The 19,357-nt window shown below is 40.8% G+C and overlaps 1 protein-coding gene across 1 annotated transcript in view; it reads right to left on the bottom strand.

The window, feature by feature from the left end:
- RIMS3 (regulating synaptic membrane exocytosis 3) overlaps positions 1-19,357 on the bottom strand; it is an 89,501-nt gene that overhangs the window by 43,411 nt on the left and 26,733 nt on the right. The window contains exon 2 of the mRNA XM_058195769.1: positions 13,335-13,599. Coding sequence (XP_058051752.1) covers positions 13,335-13,599 — 265 coding nt within the window. The remainder of the gene's footprint in view (positions 1-13,334; positions 13,600-19,357) is intronic.

Below are 19,357 nucleotides of genomic sequence, written 5' to 3'. Positions count from 1 at the left end.
CTGTTCCCCTCACTGTTCTACTTACCTTCAAACAACTCATTTTTCTGCGCAAAGAGTGCATTTGGCATGCACTGTGCATGTGCTCTCACACAGCATGCATCTGGTGCACACTGCACATGTGCGGGCAAGCAAACTGGTAGCAACCCACAGAGGATTTCACCACTGGGCTGCAATGAAGTGTTTGGGAGGCCTTACCAGGCCGAAGGCCTTGGATTCTTCACTCTGATACTGTATTAAGGTAGAGTAGCCTCAAGGACTGCTGTACACTGAAAATACTTTAGCATGCCAAACCTGGCAACTATTAACATTGGATTAATCAGCTCATTATGAACAAGAAATTGGGCTGATTCAATCTATTCATTCATTCAATCAATCAATCAATCATCAAGTTGACTGTGTTGTATGAAAATTACCTGTTTGGCAAGGTTTCTGAGAGAATCTGGCCCTTTTCCCAGACATCCTTAACTGACTCAAGTGGAGACGTGTCACGAGAATATTAAAATGGATCAATTGACACAATTAAGGGATCAGAAGAGTTCTATTGAGTCCCAAGCATATTTAGTACAGATAGTCCTCGACTTACGAGCCCAAAATTTTTGTTGCTAAGTGAAACATTTGTTAAGGGAACTGCCCCATTTTATGACTTTTTGTGCCACAGTTGTTAAGTGAATCACAGCAGTTGTTAAGTTAGTAACATGGTTGTTAAATGAAACTGGCTTCCTCATTGACTTTGCTTGCAAGAAGGTTGCAAAAAGGGGATCACATGACCCTGAGACATTGCAACCATCATAAATACGAGTTAGTTGCCAGGCATCTGAATTTTGATCATGAGACCACAACAGTCCGAAGTGTGAAAAATGGTCACAAGTCACTTTTTTCAGTGCTGCTGTAACTTTGGACCATCATAAATGAACCGTTGTAAGTCGAGGACAACCTATATAGTATTCAGAGATATCATGGGAAATACTTGACTAATACTTAATTTGAGAATCAGGTATTGGACATTTTTTTTAATTCGCATTTATATCCCGCCCTTCTCCGAAGACTCAGGGCGGCTTACACTATGTTAGCAATAGTCTTCATCCTATTTGTATATTTATATACAAAGTCAACTTATTGCCCCCAACAATCTGGGTCCTCATTTTACCTATCTTATAAAGGATGAAAGGCTGAGTCAACCTTGGGCCTGGTGGAACTAGAACCTGCAGTAATTGCAGGCAGCTGCTGTTAATAACAGACTGCATTAGCAGTTTGAGCCACAGAGACATTGGGCTAGATATGCGGGAACTAGTCCCACCTTACACATGAAGCCAGCTGGGTGACTTGGGCCACTTTCAGCCTTAAGAAGAAAGCCAAACCAAACCACTTCTGAAAATGTTGTTGCCAGAAAACTGCAGGGACTGGCCCAGGTGGTTGCCGAGAGTCAAAACTGATTTGAAAGTACTTAAACAAAATAAAACACTCTAAATTCCTCCATGACCAAGACAAAATCCTAAAGAAACTCTGCACAATGAGACCTCTCAAGATGTCCCATATTTCTGATTTGTGTGTTTTCACGGCTACTACCCTGCAGCTCATCGTACTTTTATGCTGGAAAACCCAGATGGACAGGCCTCCATCCCAACCTCTTCAAGGCATTGTGGATTTTCTCCTTAATTTTATCCCCACTCCAATGGGGCGGGGGGAGAGGAAAGATTCTCATACCTGCCTCATCCTATATTAAGCAGGTGATGGTTGGGATTTTGTCAGGCATATGACAACAAACACACACACACACACACCTATTTCAGTGTCACTTCTGTTACAAACACATTCAGGAACTTTGGGGAGAGTTATCTTTACTTCAGCCTTTATCTGGAGCTTGGAAATTGCTGTTGCAGCCAGAACCTCTGACTACTGTAAATACAACCAAGATAAAATAAAAAAGAAGAATGTTTTGATCATACAGGGGGAAAAAAATCCTTCTTACCCTTATGGGTATTCTGTGTCTTCCTCGATCTCAGGTCCTCTACTTTTGGGCACCAGGGACCGGTTCTGTGGAGAAAGGTTTTTCCACAGAGCGAGCAGGGGGTGATTTCGCATGCTGCCTGCATTCCAAGGACCGGGCTTTGCTTGTTTGCATGGCCTGGTTTCTGGCATGCCACAGACTGGGGGTTCGGGACCTCTGCTCTACTAGAGGCTTGGAAGTTTGAGGCTTCCGCACAGTATCTTAGCTGCTCCTAGCATTGCACTCTCCTGGACAGAAAGCTCAGATATCCTTCTGGGGATCTGTTGGAGTCCCTCTCCTAGCTTAGGAGTCACAGCTCCAAAGCAGGGATGGGCTTCAAAAATTTTAGCAAGGGGGTTTCTGCCCGGTTGCTGTGTGGGCATGGCTATGGTGGGCATGGCCTAGTCGGCCTCCTGCACCATGGGGTGGGCTTTTTGCCCTCCTCGGGCTTCAGAGACCCTCTGGAGGCCAAAAACGGGCCCATTTCCAGCCTTCCCGAACTTCCAGTAGGCCTGTTTTTCACCCTCCCAGAGTCTCTACGCATGCCTTGCACTTACCTGCATCCAAAACAGGCCACGTGGGGAGTCTTGGGAGGGGAGGGGCGGAGTGAGCAGGGCCAGCCAAGAGTGGGATTTGGGGGTTCTACGAACTGCACAGAATCTTAGAGGTTCTCCTGAACTCCCAGTAGCCCAAATGCTCCTACCACCACTGGGGCCACTTTGGTTTTGACCTTCCACATCAGCTCCAGTTCCTCCTTCAGGCCCTCATGCATCTTCTTCCTGATGTTGCTTTTGCTTGGCTCTGCTACAGCTATTACCATTGCTGTCTTCTGGTCTTTATCTACTACTATGATGTCTGGTTGATTGGCTAGTACCCACCTGTCTGTCTGGATCTAGAAATCCCACAGGACCTTAGCCCACCTATTTTCCACAACCTTCTGTGCAATCTCCTATTTGGATTTAGTACTCTGTAGCCCATATCCTGTACACAGTGCCAACTACTAGTTTATGTCATTCAATGTATGACGTATGTTTCTTGTCTCTTATTGGCACTACAAAGGGCCTCTGTGGCTCAGACTGGTAAGACAGTCTGTTATTAACACAGCTGCCTGCAGTTACTGCAGGTTCTAGTCCCACCAGGCCCAAGGTTGACTCAGCCTTCCATCCTTTATAAGGTAGGTAAAATGAGCACCCAGATTGTTGGGGGCAATAAGTTGACTTTGTATATAAATATACAAATAGGATGAAGACTATTGCTAACATAGTGTAAGCCGCCCTGAGTCTTCGGAGAAGGGCGGGATATAAATGCAAATTAAAAAAAACCAAAAAAAAACAACAAAAAAAATAGTCTTAACAGTTCTAATTATAAAAATTTAAATTATTTATTAATTTAAAATAATGTTTATTATTATAATTTTTATTTCTCTTAACAATTCTACTAACGGTTCTAGTGTTCCTCTACAATATGGAACTGGTTTACCATTGTAATTCTGCATTTCTCTTCCCCCAACCCCCCAATTCTTCTCTCTAGTATAAAGCCCTGGATTTTCTGATTTTTTTTAAAGCAGTCTCCTCTATATTTTGCAGTTACTGTAGGGGGTGCCACTTGCTGTGATGAATAAATGTCTGTTGTAAAAAGCACTAGCTGCAGAAAAGACACCTGAAAAATATACATCAGATAGTAAAAAGCTTCCTCTATTCTTGGCTGAGATTAAAAGAAAAGAAGAATTAAAGACTTCTCTGGGAACACAAGTATTCTCAACAAATTAAGGTTTTACAGCAACAACTATCTATGTTGACAATAAGAAAAATGGGAACAAAATTGAATTATGTGAAACAAATTGGTTTTGAATTTGCTAATAAACCATTTAAATGGCCAACTTATAAATTACAAAAAGAAAATCATATTGAAATTACCAGAGGGTAAACTAACAACTGATGTGGATATACAAAAATATTTTATCAATATTAGTCTAATTTATACAGAGGGCATGATATTTCAGTGGGGGAAAAAAGAGAGGAATATCTCAGAAAACAAAATCTACCAAGGATTACAGAATTACAAAGGCAAATGATGAACTATAACAAGAAATTTCAAAAGCTATTAAAAAGGGTAAGCAGGAAAGGCGGCTGGACCAGATGGATGATTAGGGCCTAATTATAATCCTTTTGAGGACGAATAAAACCAGATATTTTTCTTTTGGGATTAATGGACAGACAAAATTCAGTTTTTATATATGACAACTGTAACGAGATTACAATATGTTCAAAAGTGGAAAAGTTCAACACAACCCACAATACAGGACTGGTTGGTGAAGATGAGGGAACTTGCCAAGATTGACTTCCTTGAATAAAGAAAAGACAATGAGAAAAAGTAAAATGAGGACCCAGATTGTTGGGGGCAATAAAAGTTGACTTTGTATATAATATACAAATGGATGAGACTATTGCTTAACACAATGTAAGCCGCCCTGAGTCTTCGGAGAAGGGTGGGATATAAATTTAAAAAAAAAAAAATATCCACATTTATGGCTGTCTGGAAACCCCTTTCAGATTTTTTTTAAAAAAAGAATAAAATACAAAAAGGCACAGAAAAAATAAATAAATGGAAAAAAGGAAGAGGTAAGGAAAAAGCAAAAACAAGAAATGCAAACAAAAAGGGGGGGGGGAAGTAATAGAAAAAAAATAACTTCTGACTTTCTTCAGTATCGACAGAAATCTAAAAATCAACAACTCTTTGAACTAGAATAAACTATAACAAACAGCATTTCTATCATTGTAAACAAGTCTAATTGTTAAAACCCAAGGTGACAATTTCATTTATTTCAATTCCAAGGTAGTTTGCAAGTAGAAACGAAGCTGGATAAAGTCTTTTCTTTAATCAAGAGTCGATTTCACCATCTCCACCCAAACTCCATTCATTTTCACCATCCATTCTTGCATTGTGGATATGTGGGAGTCTTTCCAGCTGTGCATACACAGAAGCCTTGCGCTCTTGTCATATTTAAAAACAAAGTTATATATTTTTTGTCAGAGTTTCTTGCAAAAATCAAATCTAGAAGCACACACAGATAAACTGATCCAGCAGGATTCATTAACTTCTTTATATACAAGAATAATACATGAAGTAAGTTTACAATACCAACAGCAGATTCACAGTTTCATTTCAGCTCAGATCAGCAGACAAGTTCACACAGACACTGGTTTCAGTTTCGTTTCTCTGCACAGAATCTGAAGCTGCAGACTAAGACACGCCCTGGCTCCAGTCTGTCTCAACTCCCAATTGACTGAGTTAGTTGCTATGCCTATTCATTGGATGACTTTGTTACCAAATCTTCCCAATCATGAATATTCTGACATTTTTCAAGCTATTTGTCCATCAAACCTAAAAGAAAAGTCTCTGCTTCATTGTACATTCCAATTAAGAATTCTCTGAGTTAAAATACACATCTGATTCCATTGAGTCTTAACTTTCTTATATGTCCACCAGATAAAAACACCCTTCAGACCGTTTATCTTTCCAACATACATTTGACACATCCTTATACAACGCTGACAATTTATCAGGTGCTAAATGCCAGTGGTACATCATTTTTTCAAAATTTTCTTTTAAAGTTATAATTCAATATAAATTTCAGTCTTTACCCAACATATACTCCTATTGATCAAGTGTTGTGCTATAACCAAATTTTCTCACCTATTTGATCTTACACATCTTTAACAAATTCATCTATCAGGTGCAATGAATCAGGAAGCAAGGCAGCCCAAATAAGTCCAAGTTTATTACATGCTAACGCTATCAACAAGAATCTGAATTACTAACAGTCAAAGCGAATTGGTGATAGATAAGAGTCAATGGAATTTAAGATGTGCTGGACTTAGATCTCTTGTGGGTACGAAGGGATTTGAGACTGATGGCATACTTGACCCCTCCTTCAGCTCAGCCTAATCCTCTCCTATATCTGCCTCCATATTCATTTTCAACAGGAATTTATACAACTTAAAAATCAAGTTAAGGTTTTCCTTCAGAGAAAATCAGTAAATCAGAATACATCAACCAAGTTTGTGTCGTTATCATTTCTGTTCTAAAAATGCCTCTTGGCCTTTTTTATAGAAATTATTTTCTGGCCCACAAATATAAAGGAATTTTGGGAGCCAATCTTACTTTATATCCATTCCAAACTTTCAAGATGGAACAAAACTTGTGGTTTTGATGATTAGAAAAAAAATACATAATAGAAAAAGTGAGGGTTTTTACACAGTAAGATACCTTTGCAATCATACTTATATTTCCCGCAAAGGAAATTGGAAGCTTTTTTCTATTTCTTTTTATCTTTTCTCTCTGTACTTTTTCCTTTTTTTCTCTTTTTCTTTCTTTATTCTATGTAAGTTTTTGTTACATTTTATGTTCCTTTTAAAACTTTTAATAGAATTTCTATATATGAAAAAATAGCAGCCTTCTCTGTTCTTTCTTCCATGCAGCCACAATAGTTCAAAGGTTTTTTTAAAAAAAATTGTTTGTTAATATCCCAAAATCTTCTCCAGTATTATTATCTAGCTGAATTAGCATGGATTCTTATTATTCCCCACCTCTCTATTTATGATTTTGCCCTATTTCTTTTCTTAGCTTTTCTGAACATAATTACAACCTTTTCGAAACATCTCAAATGAACGAGTCTAATAGGGCTCCAAATAAATTTCTTTTCAAACAGCAGCTGAGCCATAAAATGCCTACCAGAACCAGAACAAAATAATGCAAGACAAGTCACCAAGATTATAATTGTTTCTTCATACTGAGGAGGGTTTTTTTCCCCCGCTTGGGCACATAATTTTTTCCTCAAGCTTCCACAGCTGACAAACCTTTTTAGTTTCGAAAAAGCATTTCCCAAACCCCTTCAGTAGTTCTATATAAAGATTTCTTTCGTAGACTAATAATACTGTATAAGTAGTCCTCGACTTATGATCACAACTGAGCCCAAAATGTATGTTGCTCAGTGACACAAGTGAGTTTTACAACTTTTCTTGCCACTGTTGTTAAGTGAATCACTGCAGTTGTTAATATTAATAATCTGATTGTTAAATGAATCTGGCTTCCCCATTGACTTTGCTTGTCAGAAGGTCGCACAAACTGATCACATGACCCCAGGATCCTGCAACTGTCATAAATAGGAATCAGTTGCCCGGCGTTTGAATTTTGTTCATGTGGCCGTGGGGATGCTGCAACGGTCATAAGTGTGAAAAATGGTCATAAGTCACTTTTTTCAGTGCCGTCGTAACTTTGAGCAGTCACTGAATGAACTGCTGTAAGTCAAGGACTACCTGAATGGAAGATTGATTCACAAAAGAATACTGGCTATTTTTTTTTATAGTCCTCAACATACAATGGTAATGGAACCTGCCCATTATGGTCGTATGTCATGGGACTCTCATAAAACAGGTTGGTGACTGACCCAATTTTACAATGCCACGGTCATAAGTACAAACACCCCGGTCAATAAGGAAACACCCCAGTCATTAGGTGAACACCATAGTCCAGTGATCGCTCACCTTTTCCGGACCGAGTGCCGAAAGCATGCTTGCATATCTGTGAATGGATGCATGTGTGCCCAAACCCCCAAAATGCAATGTGTGTGCAGCACCCATGGATGCGCCCCTTCCCCCACACATGCGTGCACCATCCTCTGCAGCCTCCCCCACTCATGCATGCGTACCCCCCCCCCGCACGCACCCCGTGCAAGCACAGCAGAGACCTAAAGACCAGCTGGCTGGCAGGAGGCGTGCGCGCATGTGCAGTGGAGCTGAACTGGGGCAATGGCTCCCATGCCATCAGAAAGGGCGCTGTGTGCCACTTCTGGCACGTGGGCCATAGGTTTGCCATCATGGCCATAGCCACAAGTGCAAGCCCACTGTTTGCTATAGACACAGTTTTGGTGCAAACCAGAAAAGCCAAGTGTTGGGAAAAACACCATAAAATGTGGTCACGTGACTGCAGGATGCTGCACCCATATTGGCAAGCACCCAAAGTGTGGTCCCAGGACCAGCCATAAGAAATTTGCATCCAGGTTGTCAGTTCCTTTTTTTAGGTAGGTTGTAACTTCAAATAGTTACTAAGCGACTGGTCATAAGTTGAGGTCTATCTGTACTCCCTACACAGGATTTCATAAGTACAACTTCTGTTTGCTACCATGACGTTCTTAGTCATCCTCAAAGCCAATGCAGAGTTGGCTACTGACTACCATCCCTTGGAACAGTGGCTGGCAGAGCGAGAAGTCAGATAGAAACGAGAATTATAATAACACTTTAGTTTTTCATCCCATTCCTTCTAACAAGGCATCTTTTTTATGAGATGTCTTTGATGCTTTACTACCATCCCAATCAAATCAAAGATATGATCTCCAGTTCCAAATTGCCTAGACTCCCCAAGAATGTGATAGAAGCTTGCCGCAAACCCAAAACATCATGGCAGAATTCTTCATTCAAATCATATCATGTACCTTTTTGAGTGCATAAGAGGCCTTCTGTTTCTCATAGTAAATTATTCAGCATAGTTGTGTACTTACACAACCCGTATCCCTGCTCTGAGATTCATTTTATTTGTGTTTTTTGCCTGCCCAGCCACAAAAACTGGGCAGGTTACAACCAGTTAAAGGCATAAAAGCAGCCATAGAAATATTGTTCTTGGAGGTTAATTATCAAATTCTGATGTCTACAAGAGGAATGGGATGCCTTTCCTTGGATGATCATAATTTGATCACTCTTCTGGCAAAAAAAATGCCGGTGGAGGAGGGAACATGAGCTGTCAATTAACCTTCCGATTCTTCCAAATGCCCTGGGAAAAAGCCATGCCTTGCCAAGCAAGGTGGCAACTAGTGTCAGTTGATCCTGATGCTCACCACTCAGCAAGAACGAAAACACATTCAGTGTCTGCTGGATAGAAAACAGCAGCATTGTTGTGTCCCACTCCTCCGCTGACGGCCGGGTCAGGGAAATCCGAATCAGGCTTGCCTCTGCAGCTCTGCCCAAAGTCCTAGCAAAGTCCTCAGGGCAGGCAGGAGACCAGAAAGTGACTTCAGCAAGATAAGTTCGACTTTGCTTGATTCAGAGACTGCCAGAAAGCAGATCCTTTATATAGGCCATGGGGTGTGGCTCCATGACTCAGCACTCATTAAGGCCTGCCCCTCCCTTCCTTCTGTTGCCTCCGCCTATCCAGTCTTCTGATGCGAGGGTCACTCCAATCAGCAGCTGTTGGAAATAAACTTTCCTCAGGCTCACATGCTGTGGAGGAGGGGGAGGGGTCTAGCTGCTCCGTTTGCCTGGGCATGGAGCCAGGGCTGGGGCCGGGGGGGGTGCTCCCTCCTCTGCAGCCTGCTTGGGCATGGAGCCAGGGCTGGGACCGGGAGGTGCCCCCTTCTCTTCAGCTTGTCTGGGCATGGAGCCAGGACTGGGGCCGGGAGGCATACATTCCTCCGTGTTCGGGAGCAGATAAGAAGGCCCCGGCTGCTGTGAGAGCGGGCAAGACACAACAAGCATGGATTTTTTTTTCAAGAAGAACCATTGCATACGGGGAGAAGGGGGGGGCAAAATGCAAACACAGTTAAGAAAAGAACAGAACGAGTTGTAGAGCAGCAGAATGTGATAGGTTGGCCCTTCGGACTCTAAAACCAAGCCATGGCTCCAAAGATTTGGATTTGACCCCACATGCAAAAAGTGCTCTGTTAATGTGAAAAGGAAATGCACCTGGGAGGTGATGAAAACACACACAAATGAATTCTAAGATCATTTGAAGCCGTATTAACATACAGTATGTCTCATCTCATTTCCAAGCCTAAAGATCGACTGCTTTGTATATGTTGTCTGCCTCCTTTCTTCCAATAATTGTGTGATTTTTTAAAATTATATTTGGTGTGATGAATTTGGCATCCCTCTAATGCAAATAATGGGCACTAGCAATTGTCTGAAGGTTGAATCGTGACAGGCAAAGGTTGACAAGCAGCTTCATCAGTTAGAACAAATCAGTCGTTGGAATGTACCAACTCTTGCCACACCAACCTTAGGAGTTTTTTCTGCAAGGCATTTTGAGGGGGGGGGGAACCTGTAAGGTTGGCATAGCAAGAGTTGGTACATTCCAAGGACTCTCTGCCTAATGACTTGCATTGACTGATGAAGCTGCTTTAATGAGCAGCAAAACGTCTCAAACTAACAAAAAATTGTCCAGGTGCCAGGATTCAACCTTCAGACACTGGATGACTGTGAGTCTTCAATGGTACTACCACTCAGAAAATGAATACTGGTCACTTTTAAACTTGACTAATTTTTTTTTAAAGTAAGCATCCAGACATCGGGTTAGCTTATGATTGATTCTGCACAAATTCAGAAAATGGGTAAAATAGGTAACCAGGCTAAATATGTCATCTAGGCATTCCAATCAGCTGTTTTTCAGAATATCTGTCTGGCACAAGGAATCAGGAACAGAAGTTGAGTTCAAAGCCCTAAAAGTTTATTACATGCAACCTATACACAAGAATCGGATCTACCAACAGTCAAACCAAATTGGTGTCAATGGGATTCAGGGTGGGGAGACTGGACTTGGGTCTTTTGTGGGAGCGAAAGTGACTCCAAACTATTGATTCATTTATCCCGCCCTCCAGCTCAGCCTGTTCCTCTCCTACATCATCTAGGCCAGGGGTCTCCAACCTTGAACTTTAAGCCTTGGCGGACTTAAGTCCGCCAGGCTTAAGGTTGTCAAGGTTGGAGACCCCTGATCTAGGCCAAGGTATTCTTGCTTCTGGACAGATCTTCTTGGGAAATGTAAAGATATTTCTCTTTTCATTCGAGTTGTTTTTTCTCTCTCCTCCAATGTGCGGCTGGTGGCTTTTATACTTGATTCTGCATTATGCTATCTTATGTGCTCCATTTTCAAATGGGCCACTTTTTTTTCTGGCCAGTATTTTATTTATTTATTTATATTTATTTATTTATTTATCAATCAACAAGTACACAGAAACAAGTAACAGTATAGACATAGACATGGACACATGAAAAAAATTGGCACAAATAAAAGGATATAAATAGGCAAAACATAGCCATAAATACATAAAATGAGTACATATAAATGGGGATAGTAGGACAGGGACGGTAGGCACGCTGGTGGGCTTATGCACGCCCCCTTAGGGACCTCTTAAGAAACACGAAAGGTCCACGGTAGACAGTTTAAGATAAAAGGTACGGGGATTAGCGAGACTAACAACAGGATCAGGTAGAGTGTTCCAGACGTTTATTACTCTATTGCAGAAGTCATATTTCCTACAATTAAGATTAGAGCAATTTACATTGAGTTTGAATCTATTGATAGCCCTTGTGTTATTACGGTTGAAATTAAAGTACTCATTAACAGGTAGAACATTTTGGTAAATAATCTTATGAACTAAGCATAGGTCGGAACGTAGACGGCATAGTTCGAGACTATCCAGGCCTAAAATTTCAAGCCAGGTGGTATAGGGAATTTTATTTTGATCACAGGAGTTGAATACTCTTCTAGTATAACATCTCTCTAATAAATTGATGTCTGAAATACAGTGAAGGCTCCAGGCAGGTGAGCAGTATTCAAGGATAGGTCTGGCAAAGGTTTTGTATACCCTAGTATGAAGTATAGTGTTACCAAAGAGAAAACTTTGTAAAATAAGATTGACAACTCTTAATGCTTTTTTTGCAATGAAGTTACAATGAGCTCTGGGACTTAGATCTTTTGAAGTGAGTACTCCTAAGTCCTTGACAGATTGGGAGCTAGTTTAAATGTCTGCTCTCGGGTGTAATCAAGACTCAATTACCAAAAATAATTGTACTGTCATAAACCAAACAATACAATCACTGGGCATAAGCAATAACAGATGAGACCATTAAGAACTTAATGAGTTTAATAACCAAATATCTTCTGAATCTCATTGGCATTTCACCTGCAGAATCCATTGCTAATAGGGGAATTACTTCAAAGAAAGATAGCTTTTCTCCCTTAAATAATTTGCCTTTAAAATGATACAGGGCTAGAGTTAGGGTTACAGGTTTGCTTTGTAGGAGGAAAACTTTGTTGATCTGGGGGTGGGGGGAATAAATCACAGGGAGTTTGGTAGCTCCTTTTCCAGCTAACTAATTTCATTAAATGGGTTAAAGCTTTCTTGAGCTGCAGCTCATTTGATCAGATGTATAAAGTGGCTAAATCGATGTAGGATTTAAAGGGTGGGGGGAAGAAAGGGAGGAAATGATGAGAAGAAAGATCGTTTATACAAATACAGGATGTACATGAGACAGATTATAAGTACCTTATCAATTAACAATTGAGATGTGTTCAAAACCCATTACATTTATTGAGACTTTCTGAGATTGCCTTTTGATGTGAATCGAGCATTCTTTTGCTCATCATTTTTTTCTTTCTTATTTTACATCACAGGGTGAAGTACAGGAGTCAACTTAAATTAAAAAGTTTAAAAGTTTGATATAGAAATAAATAAATTTAAATTCAGGGTGATATCCTAACTGTTAAATTTTTGGACATATTCAACTTGCATTTGGAACGAGTAAAAAGCAGAAATGTTGAAAAAAGTTTACACAAGATGAGTCTACACTGCCTCTTGACCCAATTTGGCTGATGTTAGTTTACTGATAAGAGCACAGTTTGCTAGCTTTTCATAATAAAATGCCAATGGTTTTGCTCACACAACATTCTAAGCCAAAGCTTAAAGGAACCATGCAATAATTGAACACTACACATGAAGCCAACCAAAGACACTTCATGTGGCAGTATCTTCGGAGGTACCAGAATTGACATTCCAGATTAGCTTGGTACCTAAGCCAAAGCCAAAGCCAAAGCCAAAGCCAAAGTGAAGCCAAGATCATTATGGCTGGAATTTACATGTGATTCCAGTTCTTGGGTCAACCAACTTAAAGACCTGCAGAGAGTCCAGGTGACAGTTGGAGAGCAGCACAAGGAAGACTCATGTGAAGCTTCCGAAAGATGCCCTAATTAATTCATGAGTCAAGAGCCAAACTTCAACTCTGATGCAGTCAAAACTGACCTCATGTAAATTTACAGGCCCTCATGACCCTGTCTCCCCCCTCCTCCCTGGGCATGTCATAAATCACATTCTCCAATTGACCACGTTGTGGGCTGTGAAACCCACACCCCTCCTGCTGACTCCAATAACCTAGGACCCACAATCTATAGAAAGGCATTTGTGGAATGTGGTTTCAGTTAGGGCAATCAGGCAGCTCCATCAGTTCTCCCCACCCCCCTGCTTCTGGCAACTTGAAAGCTTTGCAAGTTGACAACTCAGTCATATCATGAAGTTTCTTACCAGGATGATTGAGCTGCATAGTACTCTTGCTCCACTGTGACAGCCCCACAATAGCCACCATCTTGGCCCCCAGGCTGGATCGCCGCTTCTTAGTGGAGGAAAGACTTGCTGAATCGGAATTGCCACCATTACTCTTCTCTATGTTGTACATTTCTCCACTGATGCTGGAGCTGCGAACCACATTCCTGGCTGCAGAGTTGCTCGTCTCCCCATTCAGCATGGCCACCTGGAGGGACCTCACTGGCTGCGGACCAGCTGGGTGAAGCTGCAAGAGAAGACCAGGAGACATGAAGCAGGAGAAGTTGGTCCCTCTGTTAACAACAGAGGCAGGCAAACTGCTTTGGGCTGAAAAATAATGTGATCAGTTCTCTCTATATACTTTGCTCTGACTTAAAACCATATTAACACTGGTCCAGCTAACTCCCTGGAACTATACCTGGACAACCATACCTAAAAAGGGAGGAATAGAGACTGACTGAAAATTACCCAGAACTGTTAGATCCAGCAATGCTTTCTTGAGGAAGGGGGTCCACCACCACCTTTGGAGTACTGTAGAAAGAATCATCTCATCTCTTGAGCATGAATTTACCATCATGGATGCACCATACATCATTACCTGGGAGGCCTTAATCAATCAGGAGGGTCATGGATCTAATAAGCAGGTAGACAGAGTAACAGTTGTGAAGATCCCGTCCACTTTTGTAAGACTCTTTCCAGGCAACAGGAAAAGACCAACTCATCAAAACCTGCCCAATCAGAGCCTAATTTAGATGAGATCCAAATGACTTTATCTAGCAGAAGACTAGACTATTCCTCATGGAAGCTTTGTAGATATGTTGGGAGAGAAGGAAGCAAGGGAAATTTCCCATCTTTTTACTCTTACAACAACAGCCCAGTAATGTGTGACTAATGCCACATTTTCCAGGGACTTTCCAGGGTTGAAGGAGGATCTGCACCTTGGTCTATCCATTCCTGGTTCAACACCTGTACCACCACATCACAATGGTAGGGTAAAGGTTCCCCTCGCACATATGTGCTAGTCATTCCCGACTCTATGGGGCAATGCTCATCTCCATTTCAAAGCCAAAGAGCCAGTGCTGTCCAAAGATGCCTCCGTGGTCATGTGGCCAATATGACTAAATGCCAAAGGCACACGGAACACTGTTACCTTCCCACCAAAGATGGTCCCTTGTTTTTCTACTTGCATTTTTTTTACCTGCTTTTGAACTGCTAGGTTGGCAGGAGCTGGGACACGTAATGGGAGCTCACCACGTTATGCGGAACTAGGGATTCGAACCGCTGAACTGCCGAACTTTCGATTGACAAGCTCAGCATCTTAGCTACTGAGCCACCACATCCCTTTTTCACAATGGTATTACGCCACAATAAAATGGTACCCAATGTTTGTAATACAATTATTTTCCCCAGAAGTTGATTCTGTCTGGCAGGAAGAAGTCTGTTGCTTTCTGTTCTGTTCCAAAAGGATAAAATAAACAAGAGATTGCCTGAATTTTAGAAAAGGTCAAAATGCCCATTACTGAAGATACATTCTGGATGCTTTTGCTGGTGAATTTTTTGTTTTGTTTTTTGTTTTGTTAAAAATAATTATGGTTTATAAATGCCAACCCTCTCTGCTTGTTAAAGTTCATGCCAGAGTGTCCTATTTGTACTATTGGATGACCAATACCAATCATCAGATACAGTGAAAGCCAATCCTTGCCCTGCTGGAAAGCTAAACCATATTTAATGTTCAAAGTGGGTTTTCTAGAATGCAAGAGTAGAAATAATAAATATTCTGCACTGCTTCGGGAAGAAGTGATTGAAATGCAAAGGTTCTCAGAATGAATTCAGGAGGATCTACATTTTAAAAGCTCAGTGGGTGGCAGAATACCTTCCTGGAAGTCATAATATGTACTCCAGAATCAGTTCCTCTAATCCCAGAAGTCTTGTTATCAGCCTCCACAAACCAAAAACGACACTCTGATTCTTCCAAGCAGATTTCTTGATTGTTCCTCACTTATAGACAGAATCTTGCCAAAGTAAAGCAAATTACTAGCCTCCTAAACTATTAGGGAGGAGCTATCTTCATCCTCTTTCTCTCACTCAAGCTATCTGAGCTGAGTTGCTTCTTGATGCACTCCTTTCCTGGGAGTTACTTATTTCAGTTAAGCCTGGGACAGGAAGAGAATATTAGAAACTTAAATTGGCTCCACATTAATTCTCTTGGCATTAAGAGGGTGGGTGGAAAAATGATCTCAACCTTAAAATATTCTTACTAGAGAGTTCTAGAAATTCTTGTGGAATTGTTTTCCAACCTGACCTACCTCAAGAGCTGAGAAAAAGATAGCCCAATATATACCTTAATCCAGCTTTGCATGAACCCAGTCAATTACAGGCAACATCAGCTAGACAGACCCATGATTTGACACCAAACTCCATTCATGTAGCACACTCATTTCAGACAAAATCAGGTATGAGTAAAACCAGCCAAATTATGACCATGTCTTTTCAAACCAAAGACACCAGAAAGTACCTCTTGCTAGGACTAGGAAACCCTCACCAAAACCCTAGAGAACAGCTGTTAGTGTGAAAGAGCTTTCTGCACCTGTTCAAAATTGCTTTTCTGTTTTTCTAGGCATGTTTGGACAATAAAAGTATGTTCTAGGATTAAAACCATGCCTCACATGAATGGGGCATCTAGGTGGACTTGACCCCTTCTTATCAATACAATGGTATCTGCAGCCACAAAAATGGACTTCTAGCTACACTGTATAGATTAGAATCTCTTGTTTTCATAGTTGACCCAATGATTGCATTAAAAAAAAACCTTAGTCCTACTATGTGGGAGAAATAGCTGTGGTGGTGGTACTTCCAAAGGCTCAGTGATGTGATGAAATGTAGACTGGATTCCCAAGTGGGAGGGGCTGCATTCCAGAGGACCAGGAGACAGCAAAGTTTAATTAATTTGGTCGTGGTAAAGACAGTTAAGAAGGCTCCTCCCTAATGATTCACAGAGTACATCTATGGAGATAACAAAAATTGCTTTAGTTTGGCACAATTTTGTGTATAGTGAGGAACAATAAAGGAAAAGCTCAGAAGTTACTCTTTGTGTCTTTCTCGGCCTGACAGCTGGTAACCCTTGAAGCTTTAGCTGAAAAAGGCTTATTTTGTTTCATTGTTTGTTTGTTTAATTATTTATCAAGTTTAGGTATTGGCTATCTCATTCTCTGAGTGACCCTACTTTTTTGTCCCAAAGATTGGTGTTTTTGTGGTGTTTTTGAATCCTGCTAGCAGGAGCAATAAATTTGTTCTTTTGCTAAAAGCTTTGGAACTTCAAATGTTATGCAAAATTGGCTAGGCAGCCTGAAACCGAAAACTGAGTTAGCATATCCAGATGACTCAGTTACCGATATAACAAGCAGTAACACTGCCATAAATACATTTGGTGCAGCTTTGTCAGATCTTTGCTAGCTAAAAATGCCCCTATTTCTGTATATTCTTCGGTCACAATTTTGGGGCTGATTACATTTTTTCTAAGAAACATCTTCCCTCCCTTGAAAAGCATTTAATGTAAGTATTTATCTTCTCCAATCTTGTCCATATATTCCTTCATTATTGATGCTTTACTAATACCTCCATTCTCTAGTGCAGACTTTCTCAATCTTGGCAGCTTGAAGATATGTGGACTTTGACTCCCAGAATTCTCCAGCCAGCATAGCTGGCAAGGGAATTCTGGGAGTTGAAGTCCACACATCTTCAAGTTACCAAGGTTGAGAAACACTGCTCTAAATGTCTTAGAACAACAATTCACAGTTAAATTGTGAGCCTTGTACCCCAACACAACTAGAGATCACATGGAAGGCAAAATCTATTCAAGAAAGCACTTCTTTTTTATTTTAGTCTTTAGCATGTTGCATGAATCCAGATTCATAGTTCAACTTGTGCAGACTGGCTGAATAAGGAGCTGCATGTTAGGTAAACCCAGATCTTCGAGAAAACTTCACAAAAGCAGCTCAGCCTGTCATTGTTTGACAAGGTATGTATGTGATCAAAGGCAACTGAAGGGAAGAAAACTCAAACATCATATTTCCTGCATTATTCACTTCTTAATCGTAAAGCCAAAGCTCCTTTTTTTCAAAACAACACCAGCATCATGCTATAAGCATTCTCCCAAGATGCCTCAATATTATTAAAATGTTTGCTGGAAAATGGCAAAACAGAGAGAGTTACAACATTTCTGTTTACAGTGCAAAATTGGCATTCTGTAGATATACTATGAATATTCCAGAACAAATTTTCATGAAATCTTATAACCAGTGTTTCTTAATCTCACCAACTTTCAGCTGGGTGGATTTCAACTCTCAGAATTCCTCAGTCAGCTGTTGAGATTTTTAAAAAGATATGGAACATACTTCTTGGGAGTCTATGGAGATATTCAGTCATCCAGGACATGGTTCTCCCAGAAGTGCTTTTCCAAAAGGTAAGTGGACTTTTTTTGTTTTTTTCTTGAAGACGTTTCGCTTCTCATCCAAGAAGCTTCTTTTTTTAAAAAAAAAATTTATTTCCATTTTCCAACATCATATTTATGTACAAACTATTATCCATCATTAATCATTAATTTTTATTTATTACTGATTCAGGCCTGCTCGACTGCCATTTCCTTTCTTCACAACCTCCCTCTCTACCCTCTACTACTTTCACATCCTTCATCTCCTTCACTTTACTACTTCCTCTCCTCCTTCTTCACTCCTCCCTTCTTCCACCCTATCTAACCTTCTTATTAAGCTTCTTCAGTTCTTGGATAAGAAACAAAACATATTCAAGAAAAAACAAAGTCCAGTTGCCTTTTGAAAAAGCACCTTTGGGAAGATTTCCCAACAGTTACCCTTTAACTTAATGGAACAACTTTTTTGTACCCTTTTTCAACAATCAAGATAATTATTTAGGTATATCTTTAAGGCCAAGAATAAAAACAAAGACATCATTACAAAATGCACACCGCTTTTTCAAATATTTTTACTTGCATGGAGAACAGGAATGGTAAAGCATCCCTACATCTTCCTCTGCTCCCTGGATTTCACCTTCTCTATCTGGTAACTTGGCAGAGTGCAGATGCTACAAGTTGTATCTGGGGACCTTGAGGAGACTTGCCCCCTTCCTCCCCCACCTCCAGATTCCAAAATCAGAGTGTTCCTTGGACCATTCCTGCTTTTGGATCAGCCTAGGACCTGGTCTTTCTGAACAGACATCTGATTTGGGGCACTGCCAGAAAAGGTGTGAAATGCCCAGCTGGATTACTTACTAGCTTTGGGAGTTTTTTCCCTTCCTATGAATAATTCAGCCTTCCAGGGCAATGGATACCTCCTTCTTCCTGAGGAAGCTTAATTATTCATTCCCAGCCACTTTGCAACAATAGAGGGAGATGGTATTGGCAACACCTGGGAGAATGTTTCCCGGAACACCACTGATACGAAAAAGGAAGAGAGAGACAAAAAGAGATGGAGGAAGCAGAGAGGAAAAAGGAAAAGAAGGGGGGGGGGATCACCACTCTTGACAGCTGAGCAGCAAAGGGCAGACTTTCCATCAGCTTGTCAAACTAGAATCGGACAGTAGCTGATCGGAATGAAACGGGGAGCAACTTTTCCTTCTCTTCCCTTGCAACTTCTGTGGTTTTTCTTTTAGGGAACAGATGTTATTTTGATCTCCAAGTAGCAGCTGGGGAAATCAATTCATTTCGCCAAGCCAAGCCAAAGTGTCCAAGTCAGAGATGGGTCAGTTGAGAGCCATCAGTAGAAATCAGAGCACAGCCATTCCCCCAGCCGAAGTCTCAGGATGCCCATTCTGAATCACAAGTGTTTGAAGAGCTCCCTCCATTTCTAAAGAGAAAGGCCATTTTTCATAGGTGGGACTTCTTACGTGCATCACGCGAGAAACGCAATCCACTCCTTTGTTGTCCCCCCCACACCTTTTTTTTTTTTTAGAAAAAAGTATTTGGTTTCATTTTTGTTTTAGTATTCTTCTTC

This window comes from Ahaetulla prasina, chromosome 10, assembly GCF_028640845.1.
Source record: "Ahaetulla prasina isolate Xishuangbanna chromosome 10, ASM2864084v1, whole genome shotgun sequence".
NCBI classification, from domain to species: domain Eukaryota; kingdom Metazoa; phylum Chordata; class Lepidosauria; order Squamata; family Colubridae; genus Ahaetulla; species Ahaetulla prasina.
This window is presented reverse-complemented; position numbering and strand designations above follow the sequence as displayed.